This window comes from Sciurus vulgaris (assembly GCF_902686455.1).
Source record: "Sciurus vulgaris genome assembly, chromosome: 5".
NCBI lineage: Eukaryota > Metazoa > Chordata > Mammalia > Rodentia > Sciuridae > Sciurus > Sciurus vulgaris.
Window position 1 is genome coordinate 118,306,461 of NC_136465.1, and position 12,081 is coordinate 118,318,541.

The window sequence follows — 12,081 nt, forward strand, 5'->3', positions numbered from 1 at the left end:
TATCCCACCCCTCAGCTTATACCCAAAGGATTTAAAATCAGCATACTATGGTGATGCAGCCACTTCAATGTTATAGCAGCTCAATTCACAATAGCCAAGCTATGGAATCAACCTAGGTGCCCTTAAACAGATGAATGGATAAAGAAATGGTGGTTTATATACAGAATGGAATGTTACTAGGCCATAAAGAAGAATGAAATTATGGCATCTGCCAGTAAATAGATGGAACTGGAGAATATCATGATCAGTGAAATGAGCCAGTCCCAGAAAACCAAAGGCCAAATATTCTCTCTGATATTTGGATGCTAACCCATAACAAGAGAGGGTAGAGAAGGGACAAATAGAAGTTCAGTGGATTAGACAAAAGGGAATGAAGGGACGGGAATAGGAAAGACTATAGAATGAACCAGACATAAATTCCTAGGCTTATATATGAATACGCGACCAGTGTAACTCCACATCATGTACAACCGCAAGAATGGGATTCAAATTAGAATAGGTTGCAATATCCACCCTGCTGTCATGTATATCTAAAAACAACAAATTTAAAAATCAAAGTTAAATAAATAGTTTGGAAGCAAACAAAAACTGAGGGGAAACATCTTATCAAGAAATCTATGTGAAGAACCACAAGATGGCAGACTAGAGAAAAGCTGTATTTCTTGTCACTCAATGATCCAGGATTCAAGCATCCTGAATACTGCTTCTCGTTCAACCACTGAGCTAGATCCCCAGCCCTTTTATTTTATTTTGAGAGAGTGTCTTGCTAAGTTGCTGAGGCTGACTTTGAACTTGCAATTCTCCTGCCTCAACCTCCCAAATTGCTGGGATTACAAGCATGAAGCACCACACCCAGCAAGATTCATCCATGTCTTTGTATGTGTTAACAGTTGTTGAGTTTTTTCCCAATATTATTTCTAAATAGTGTTCCACTATATGGCTACATTACAGTTTGTATATTCATTCACCAGATGGAGGACATTTGGTTTGTTTCCAGTGTATAGTGATTATAAGTAAAGCTGATCTACATATCTGCATAAAGGTGTTTGTGTAAACATTAGCTTTGCCTTTTGAGGAGATGTGAGACTTCTGGGTCACCTGACACATCCAGTTTACCTTTATAAGAAACTGTCAAATGGCTTCTGATTTTCAAACTGACTGAATCATGTGTAATATATGTTCCCGTCATTTTGCATCCTTCCAGCAACTGATTTTTTTCAGTCACTCTAATAAATGTGGTATTAATTTTTTTAAAAAATAAGGACTCTACACTACCAGATATTTTAAAGGAAATTCTTCAAGTAGAACAAACATAACAGAAATTTGAATCCACACAAAGAAGATTGCTAGGATTGGTAAAAATGAAAGTGACTATAAATGACATTATCTCTTTTTTAATCACTTTTGAAAGACATTGAATTATAAAACAAAAATATTCTCCTACAGTGAGGAGTTAATAGCATGTAAAATAATATACATAATAACACTAGTACAAAACCAGTAGGGAAAAATGTCAAGTAATCCTCCACGAGGGTCCCAAGAATGCACAATGGGGAAAGGATAGGCTCTTTAACCCATGGTTCCGGAAAGCATATATTCATATGCAAAAAAAAAAAAAAGGAAATTGGATTCTAATCTTATACCATACACAAAAATCAGCACAAAATGGACTCAAGATTTAAACATTAGACCTAAAAACATAAAACTCCAGACACTTCACAGAAGATGTACAAGCAATCAACAGATATATGAAAAAAATGTTCAACATCTCTAGTAATAAGAGAAATGCAAATCAAAACTACCCTAAGATTTCATCTCACCCCAATTAGAATGGCAATTATCAAGAACACAAGCAACAATAGGTGTTGGCGAGGATGTGGGGAAAAAGGTACACTCATACATTGTTGGTGGGGTTGCAAATTAGTGCAGCCACTCTGGAAAGCAGTATGGAGATTCGACAGAAAAGCTGGAATGGAACCACCACTTGACTCAGCTATGCCACTCCTTGGCCTATATCCAAAGGATTTAAAATAAGCACACTACAGTAACGCAGCTACGTGAATGTCTATATCAGCTCAATTCACAATAGCTAGATTATGGAACCAACCTAGATGCCCTTCAATTGGTGAATACAAAAAGAAACTGTGGTATATATATAAAAAGGAATATTACTCAGCCATAAAGAAGAATAAAATTATGGCATTTGCAGGCAAATGGATGAAGTTGGAGAATATCATGCTAAATGAGGTAAGCCAATCCCAAAAAAACCAAAGGCCAAATGATCTCCCTACTAAGCAGATGATGATACACAACGGGGGGTGGGAGGAAGGCAAGAATGGGGGAAGGATGGATTGTATAGAGGAAAAAGAGGGGTGGGAGGATTGGGAGGGGTGGGGAGAAGGAAAAATAACCATGAGACAAATATCATTTTCCTATGTACACGTATGATTACACAGGTGGTGCGACTCTATTTCATGTACAACCAGAGAAACAAGTTGTACCCCATTTGTCTACAATGAATCAAAATAAATAAATTATTTTTAAAAACTTAATAATAAAAAAGATAAATCAACTTTTGTGCCAAGTAAGCATGTTACTTTATGCAATAAAGCCTCCTTCATTAAATATTTGATGGAAGGAAAAAAAAACACTCATATTCCTTGACCAATATATGAGATCGCCACAGCAACAAAAGGCAAAGGCCCCCAAACTTCAGCCATCTTACTCTGTTGGGGCATATGGCATCATGAGCATTAAGCAAACAATTCAGTTATATAGTCCACCATTATTCTTTAGTATAATGAAGACATATTGCTTAGCATTGTGCCCATCACATAGTAAACTGCTCAAAAAATGTTATTATTCGATTTCCTGTGACTATTTTTAATCATTATTATTACTGTAGTTTCCATAAGACTTTGTACTCTACCGATGCTCTCATTACCTTCTAAGAGTCCCTTTGGACTTCTTCCCCAATCTCTTATTAAAAGAATCAAGAGTTCCTGACAAACAGGGTTCATTAACATGTTCTGAATTTGGGTCTCTTGGGATCTTTCATTTCTTTCCTCAACTGATTATTCTGAGGTCTCCTCTGAATAGATCATTGAAAATATGCTTTAGTCTAGTATAAAATCAGAGAAGAAGCACCTAACCAGGCTCATGCAAGTCAGAACAGAGGAAGTAAGGCCATGAATGTAGAGTGCGTATCACTATTATGAATATGCATGACAAAATAAGTCACATCTCAAAGGATTATTTACTGGCCAGGGTGCCAGTAAGTTAATGTGTTCGTGTAGAAATAAGAAATAGCAAATGAAATCTCACCTGACATACAGCATGATGAAAAGAACTGACATACAGCATGATGAAAAGAACTTTTTCCAATAAATTTTCTTAAGTTTGTGAACTGTGAGTCATTATATCAACAAGTGATGCTGGGAAAGCAGACAAGTTAAGTTTTATGCCACCCAGCATCTATACCTGACTTCTAAGTGGAGATTCATCCCATGGACTTCTGTGGTTAAAACCCACACGATCTGCCCTGAATGCCGTACGTAAGTATGATCTCAGTTTGTAGTTAAATGAGTGTTGTTGCCGTTTTATGATTGTGCAGCATGAAATCACATAACTGCAATTTTTTTAATTATAAAGTAACTTGTTTGTTTTACAACAGTAAAGCTATAGACACAAAGGAAAAACTCCTTCTATGTCCCCTGCTTCTACATAAAATTACTATTAACAGTTTATGTTTCCAGATCTGTGTGATGACATACAAAACAGTCTATCAAATAGATTTTTCCAAGTGGGTTCACGTAAATCTTTTCAATTCATTATTATCGGCCTGTTGTCTCTCATAATTTGAATACACCAAAAGTGCTAGTCATTTCCCTGTGGATGGAAGCTTACATTATTTTCAACTTTTATCATTTACAATGTTAAAATGAACACCTTTGTGAACTTACTGATGCAGAATCATTATATATTTCCTATGAATTTTCAAATGATAGGGTAGAGCGCTTCACCAGAAAAACAGATCCCAAAGGTCAGAGCCTGGAAATGCAAGTCAAACAATAACCTGGCCTTGTTCTAGACATCCCAGTAATTAGGACATCCTTAGGGACAATCAAAAGGATGGGTCTCTGGTATTTCAAACATGGCCCAGGCATACAGAGCAGTGTCTTAGGGTTTCTTCATTCCAGGGATCTTAGAAGATCTGAATAAATGAAGAAGCCCAAAGAATTGTTGATATTTGAGGCTTCTTGGGAGAAACACTGACTTTTCTGGAAAAGAATACTACCAACAGCAACCTGTTGGCCCCTTCTGGGTTCTCTGTGTTGGGGTTACACCATGTGCCCAGGAAAGTGACACAGCCCATCCAGGAAGTTTAATGAATGCAGAATGGTAGGCCTGAAGCACAGATGAATATTCCTCTCTCAGTGTTGGTGGGAAGAATTGAAAGCGGTTCCTATGAGCCCCTCCTGAAATCATTTGATGTCTGACATTTCTCTTTCCATCAGTAATAGATAGCTCAATATCCCAAGGGTCAGTTCTGAATGAAATAAACTTTATAGACATTGTTTTTTTTTTTGTAGTCAGTCCATGATGTGTGTATACTTTTAAACATAACGTGCACAAAGCATACATACGATTTTATTTACAGGTTTAAAAAAATGGCAAGACTCAAAAATAATAAAATAAAATTATTGTACTTCCCTGACCCTCAATAACCAATAGAACAAATATAGATTTTTATTATTTGGTGACAGAAGATTGCCAACTATCATCAAGAAAAATCTCAGAACACAAGCTTGCCAACACAGAACTGACTCCCAGCTCTTAAACTTCCAGCAGAGACAAGGTAACATACATGACTCGTTGATCATTCATCAGGAAAGGAAAGATGGCAAAGATAAAATCAGTTTATAGATTCAATTGACTTTACCCTTTACTCTCAGCTGATTCAGGAAAGTTCCTATTAATTGCCAGACCAAAGAGAGAGAGAGAGAAAATATATCAATTACATGGCAATATGTCACTAATTCAGAACTTACCAAGTGCCAAACATTGTCATTCTATTATTTACTCCCATAATAACCCTTTGAGAGATGCCTTCTTACCATACCCATTTTGCAGATGAGGAAACTATTGTTGAGATTGATACAGTGTTCAAAAACGCACAGGAACTAAATTGTGGAACCAGGATTCAGGCCAAGTGCCACCTGGCTCCATAGTCTAACATAACTGCCATGTTGTGCTGGTTACCCATCCTCAGTCAGAGGCGGGGGGTTTACAGCTACTGCCTCAACCTCACAGTGAGATAACCGACCCTGTGCTACAACAATGGCAATGACATAAAACCAATGCTTGGGAAGTTATGTGGCCACAGCACATTAGAATGAGAAGAATTTCTAAATTCTAGTTTTATTTGTTCTTGGTTTTGGTTGAGTAGGTAGACTTGGAAAATACAGGAAGATCCTGAAAAGGAGCCATAGAGAAAAAAATCTTCCCACCTAAGAATTAAAGAACACAGCCCTTCTGAAAAAGCCAGTCCCTATCCAAAACCTTGCCTGACTCACACCGATGGAAAATAGAGACATCTGAACCGATTTAACAAGAAAACGTGGCCTCTTCTCAGTGTACCAGACACGTCTTCTTCCCGCCCCATCACTGACTTAATTCCTTTGTTCCTTCACAGGTACTGAAGGTTAAAAATGAAAAACCAAACTTTTCTGACAGAATTCATTCTTCTGGGACTAACAGACACCCCAGAGGTTCAAATTGTAATTTTCGTATTCCTCCTCCTCACATACATGCTCAGCATCATTGGGAATCTGACCATCATCATCCTCACACTGCTGGACTCCCACCTACAGACTCCCATGTATTTCTTCCTCCGGAATTTCTCCTTCCTGGAAATTTCCTTTACATCCATTTTCACGCCTAGGCTGCTATTCAGCATCTCAACTGGGATTAAGACTATCAGCTTTGCTGGTTGCTTCACTCAGTATTTCTTTGCCATTTTCTTTGGGGCCACTGAGTTTTACCTTCTGACTGCCATGTCCTATGACCGCTATGTGGCCATCTGCAAACCCCTGCATTATACCACCATCATGAACAGCAGGGTCTGCATCCAGCTAGTATTCTGCTCTTGGCTGTGTGGCTTCCTGATCATCCTGTTCCCAATTATCTTGACCAGTCAGCTAGACTTCTGTGGGTCCAATGTGCTGAATAATTATTATTGTGACTATGGACCCCTCATAGAAATTTCCTGCTCAGACACAAGTCTACTGGAACTCTTTGACTTTTTCTTAGCAGTTCTGACACTGGTTGTCACCCTGGTGCTGGTGATCCTCTCCTACACAAACATCATCAGGACCATTCTGAGAATCCCTTCTGCTCAGCAGAGGAAAAAGGCCTTTTCCACATGTTCTTCCCACATGGTAGTCATCTCCCTCTCTTATGGAAGCTGCATCTTCATGTACATAAAGCCTTCAGTGAAAGAAGGAGTTGCCTTCAATAAGGGAGTAGCTGTGCTCAATACATCAGTCGCCCCTTTACTGAACCCATTCATTTACACTCTGAGGAATAAACAGGTCAAACAAGCCTTCAAGGATATGGCCAGAAAATTGTGAGTCTTTAATGAATAAAATTACCTTAAACTCAATGGAAATCCTGGGCAATATTCATATAGTTCCTCCCCTTAAAAACTTAGGGGGAGCTTCTCTAACCCTCTCATCTTTAAGACAACATCTCAGATGAAATTATCATGAAGGAATGTCAACATTACATTTTAAAACTTCCAGTGAGGGGAAAATCTTCCCAAAACTCAGTTTAAAAATTTCTTTCTAATAAATAGATTCTTGAGTCATTTTTTAAAACTGCAAAAATATAAAATCACTCTTCTTAAAACTTTTTCATCATAGGTACATTAAGTAAAAATATATTATTTGTACTAAAAGATCTATTTTTAGATGTTTGTGATAATTTTTTTAATTTTTTACTTGTTCTAAATCATCGTACAAGACAGTAGAATACATATATACATTTTGATAGATCATACATAAATGGATTGTAATTTCTCATTTTTCTGATTGTACATATTGTAGGATCACATCAGTCATGTAGTCATACACGTACATGAGGTAATAATGTCTGTTTCACTCTACTATCCTTCCTATCCTTATACCTCCTTCCCCTCCCTTCACTCCCGTCTACCTAATATAAAGTAACTCTATTCTTTCCTATCTACCCCCCTTTTTGTGAATTAGCATCTACATATCAGAGAAAACATTCAGCCTTTGGTTTTGGGGTTTGGCTTATTTCACTTAGCATCATATTCTCCAACTCCATCCATTTACCAGCAAGCGCCATAATTTCATTCTTCTTTAAAGCTGAGTAATATGTATATATTATTATATTATTATATTATATATATATTATATATATTATTATATTATTATATTATATTACATATTATAATATAATTGTTATATTATATTATTTATATATATATTACTTTATCCATTCATCTGTTGAAGGGCATCTAAGTTGGTTCCATAGTTTAGCTATTGTGAGTTGAGCTGCTATAAACATTGATGCGGCTGTGTCACTGTTATATGCTGATTTTAAGTCCTTTGAGTATAAACCAAGGAGTGGGAAAACTGGGTCAAATGGTGGTTCCATTCCAAGTTTTCTGAGGAATCTCATACTGCTTTCCATAATGGTTATTACTGTTATTTTTAAACAAATTTATACATAGATATTTTTATTTTTTATGTTTCTTCTTTTTTTAGTTATATATGACACTAGAGCATAATTTGACTTGTCTATACAAACATGGAGTATATCTTAATTCTAATTAGTATCCCAGTCTTATGGTTGTACATGATATAGAGATTCACTGTGGTGTACTCATATATGTGCATAGGAAGGTTATGCAGATTTTAACTCCTCAGTTTTCATTTCTAATATGCAAAAAATATACAACTATATTCCCCTAACTGAGAAATTTTTCTAGAAAAAAAAGTAGGGCCAAATAACATTACTCATCTACAAAAGGAACATCAGGCTAAAATTACGAGGATTGTCACAATATTGACAGTCCTGGGTAGACTGGCAATGCTTATCTTTACAAATGGGCTTTTAAGTTTATTATGTCTTTTCTTTAATTTAGGAGTCTTCAGCATTTACTTTATTTATTTTCCATATTTTATTGTTGCATTGGTAATGGTGAGATTTGCTGTTACATACTCATACACGCACACAATATAATAATATAATTTGGCCAGTATCATTCCATGGTATTTCACCCTTTCCCTCTCTTCCTCCCTCCCCCTGGTCGCCTTCCTCTACTCTAGTGATCTCCTATTCATATTCAAGTTTATCATGTCTTTAAGAGAGTTGTCCAAAGATTTTACCAGAAATACCAGACACTGCCCAAAAGACAGCAAAATAGAAGAAGCTGCACTCCCCAGTTTCTGTGCAGCTCAGAATTGAACAAGTAGGAACGCTGCTTTTCAGCAAAGTGGGTGACCGTGGGAATTCACCAAAATTCAATACTGGACAGTCAGAGATGGAGAGAGACCCAAAAATACTGGTATCCTGAACAGAGGACAAGAAAGAGTACATAAGAGCTAAGCCAGAGGCAGCAGTTGTGCTGGTCACCATAGAAGGTAGTGGTAACTGAAGGGGTTTGAAAAGAGAGAAATACAACAGACAAATTTGGCATGGAAATACCAATGGAACAGAAGGGAAGTCTGAACTCAGCTGATCCACAGACTGCACAGTGAGCTGGTGTTTCAAAAGTGCTCTGGTGCTCAACTTGTAAGTGGAGAAGCCACATTGCAGCTAGCTGCTATGAGAACCCTGGAGATTATAACAAAGTGCCACACAGTGCTTATTGTGTTATCTAATGTGGCCCTGGCAGAACATGATTAAAACTGGCAAAGAAAATTGCATCCAAGCAGATTTGGGTCCGAGGTATAGAGAAGCATGCCACTTACTTTTACTTTGAGTTGTATGTCTCTTGGCACCAGCGGAAGAGGAGCAGGAAACCTAACAAAAATGCATTGGTACACATGGGACTGATCCTTTTTTTTTTTTTTTTTTTTTTTTTTTGTGATGCTGGGGATTGAACCCAGGGCCTTGTGCTTGCAAGGCAAGCACTCTACCAACTGAACTATATCCCCAGCCCAGGACTGATCCTTAGAAGGCCATATTCATGAATGGTGGAATACATGAGACTTGCCATGCCCCTTCACCCAGGGCAATTTGTTGTCCTACCCTACAAGTAGAATTCTCCAGGGTGCCTGAGATGGAGACACACAGCAGAGATTATCATCTGCCAGGCCCTAAGAGTGAGTACATCTAATCTCTCCAAAGTAGTTGCCACTCAACAAAGTTCCAGAGTTCCAATCAGAACTAGACCACAGACACTAGAACTTCCCACCTAGAACCTCCCACTTAGAACTCTGCATCAGCCCTGCCCTGGACGTGCATCTACCACCTGGACAAGACTCCAGAAGAGGGTACTTCCTTTTCACCCTACCTTGTACTTGTGAGCACGGATGCTAAGAGCCTTTAACCACCTTTGGTTCCATGCCACTCTAACTGGCAGCTCACTGAGAAACACATAAGGAGAAAAGGTTTTTAAAAACCCTAGCTTTTGCTCTTTCTAAGGGGTGCATAGACCAATAATAAATAGAAAGAAGGGTATCTGGCATAGGTAATGAATATTCATTCTTGTTCACAGTTTCTAACATCTCAGTAGAGACAATTCTTTCATTTTTCATTAAGAATTTTTTGGTTGTGATCCAAGATGACAGACAGGTAGATTGTATATCTCAACTGCTCTGCAGGTTGGAATCAAAGAAATTGGGGGAAAAAACTGATCAGAGAGGTGGGTGACAACAGATATGCACTGACTGACAATATTGGAATGACAGAAGGTTGGAAGGACTTAGTAATTCTGATTAGTGGACACAAAACAGGAAATAAGTGGTTAAGCCAGCAGGGCAGGGCTGGGGTAACATGGAGATAAAGGGACAGGCAAAACTGACAAGCTTGCTTCACAAACAGTGGTAGAAGAGAAAGACTGAGTTGAGCTGGGTGGTAGATCAGAGGAAGGCTGCATTCCTAATTGCTCTATGACTCAGGATGCAAGCAGCATGAGTACTGTTTCACAGTGAGAAGGCAGAGGATGAGATCTCCCTGCACCAACTGGTGGAGGTGGACCTGTGCAGGATGCTTAAGTTCCTGGATGATCTGAGCCAGGCCAAGGCCAGACTGGAGGCCCAGCAAGTCTCTGAAGGAGAAGTAGCTCTGCTTCAAGAACAGCCATGAGCAGGAATTTCACACTCTGCAGTGTCTGTTGGGGCACAAGTTCTAGACAGAACTAGACACTGAGTCCACTATGGACCTAAGCAGGGTGCTGGAGATATGCCAGTATGAGGCAGTGGTTGAGACTAACTGCCAGCAAGTGCAGCAATGGTTCCAAGCAACAGTCTGCAAGTCACATCCTGCTCTAAGAGGCCTTGGTATTGCCAATTTGAGACCCTGGAGCTGAGAGGCATATTGAATGCTCTGGAAGTGAAACAACAAACCCAGCATGACCTGAAGGACAGTATGCAGAAGAACTATGCAAAACCAAGGCCTCTAAAGCTCGGAGCAGACTCAAAAGCAGAGCCTTGTTAGTACTGTGGAGGAACTGTTGTCCAAGATCAGAGCCGACCTGGAGCGGCAGAACCAGTAGTATCAGGTGCTGCTGGATGTCAATAGCTGGATCAAAGGCAAGATCAACATGTATATCAGAACCCTCTGGAGAGTGGGGACTGCAAATATGTGATCTTCTAGGCAATTCCAAGCCAAGCCACACACTTAACTGTCAGGCAACTCTTCAGAGATAACTGGAGTGCTTGCAGATCTCAGCACAAGGAAGAACCTTTCCTGTACATCTTTGCCTTGTGACACATTCACCCTCCTGTGCTGACAGAATGTTGCATGAATGATAGCCAGGTCCCTCAACCAGGACTCCTGGATGTGGAAAGACACCGACACAAATGGAAGTGGAACTATTGGTATAGATTCGTTTGATCTGTGTGCCCAGCTGGTGGCAGATCTCTCCTTGCCAATTTGGTCATGTTCTCGTTTGTCCATCCCTGAGGCATCTATTTATTTCTTTTTTCTAACTCTTCCATCTCTCTTCTCTCATCTCCCCGCCCCCCTCTCTCTCTCTCCAGACTCCCCACCACCCTTACTCTATGTCCATCTCCTGTGCCCTTTGTCCAAGCTGTGCCCAACAACCATCAGCCAGTGGAGTCAGCTCTAGGAACTGATTCTGAATGTCTCAGTTCCAGTGTAGGAGGGGGCACTGGGGCCAGAACTGCCTCGCCCTTATTACTTAATCTTCCTTTCAGAAAGACCAGACTCACTGGGGGGGGGGGGGGGGAGATCAAATTATTAATCCATAATGAAAAAGGAAATATCACTACAGAAACTACTGAAATACAAAGGATAATCAGAAGCTATTTTGAAAATTTATAATCTAATAAATTAGAAAATCATGAAGACATCAAAAAATTTCTAGAGACATGTGACCTACCTCAATTGAACCAGGATGAAATAGAAAATTTAAACAGATAAATCTCAAGTAACGAAATTGGAGACACCATCAAAAACCTAACAACAAAGAAAAGGCCGGGACCAAACGGATCATTAGTCGAGTTCTACCACAGGTTTAAGAAAAACTAACACCTTATTGATTGTTTCCTTTGCTGAGAAGAAGCTTTAGAGTTTGAATCCCTCCCATTTTACTTCTTACACTTTAGGAGTCTTGTTAAGGAGGTCAGATCCTAGGCCAACAGGGTGACGATTTGGGCCTACTTTTTCTTCTGTTAGGTGCAGGGTCTCTGTTTAGTGTCTAAGTCTTTGATTTACTTTGAGTTGAGTTTCATGCAGGCTGAGAGATAAGGGTTGAATTTCGGTTTTTTTACATGTGGATTTCCAATTTTCTCAGCACCATTTGTTGAACAGACTATCTTTTCTTCAGTGAATGTTTTTGGTGCCTTTGTCTAGTATGCAATA

At 39.0% G+C, this 12,081-nt stretch overlaps 1 protein-coding gene across 1 annotated transcript; it reads left to right on the forward strand.

The window, feature by feature from the left end:
- Positions 1-5,711: 5,711 nt before the first annotated feature.
- LOC306662422 (olfactory receptor 6C4-like) lies at positions 5,712-6,632 on the forward strand (the record flags this gene model as incomplete). Its single annotated transcript, XM_079142074.1, has 1 exon — positions 5,712-6,632. One exon carries the CDS (start codon positions 5,712-5,714, stop codon positions 6,630-6,632), a length of 921 nt encoding a protein of 306 aa, XP_078998200.1.
- Positions 6,633-12,081: the final 5,449 nt, after the last annotated feature.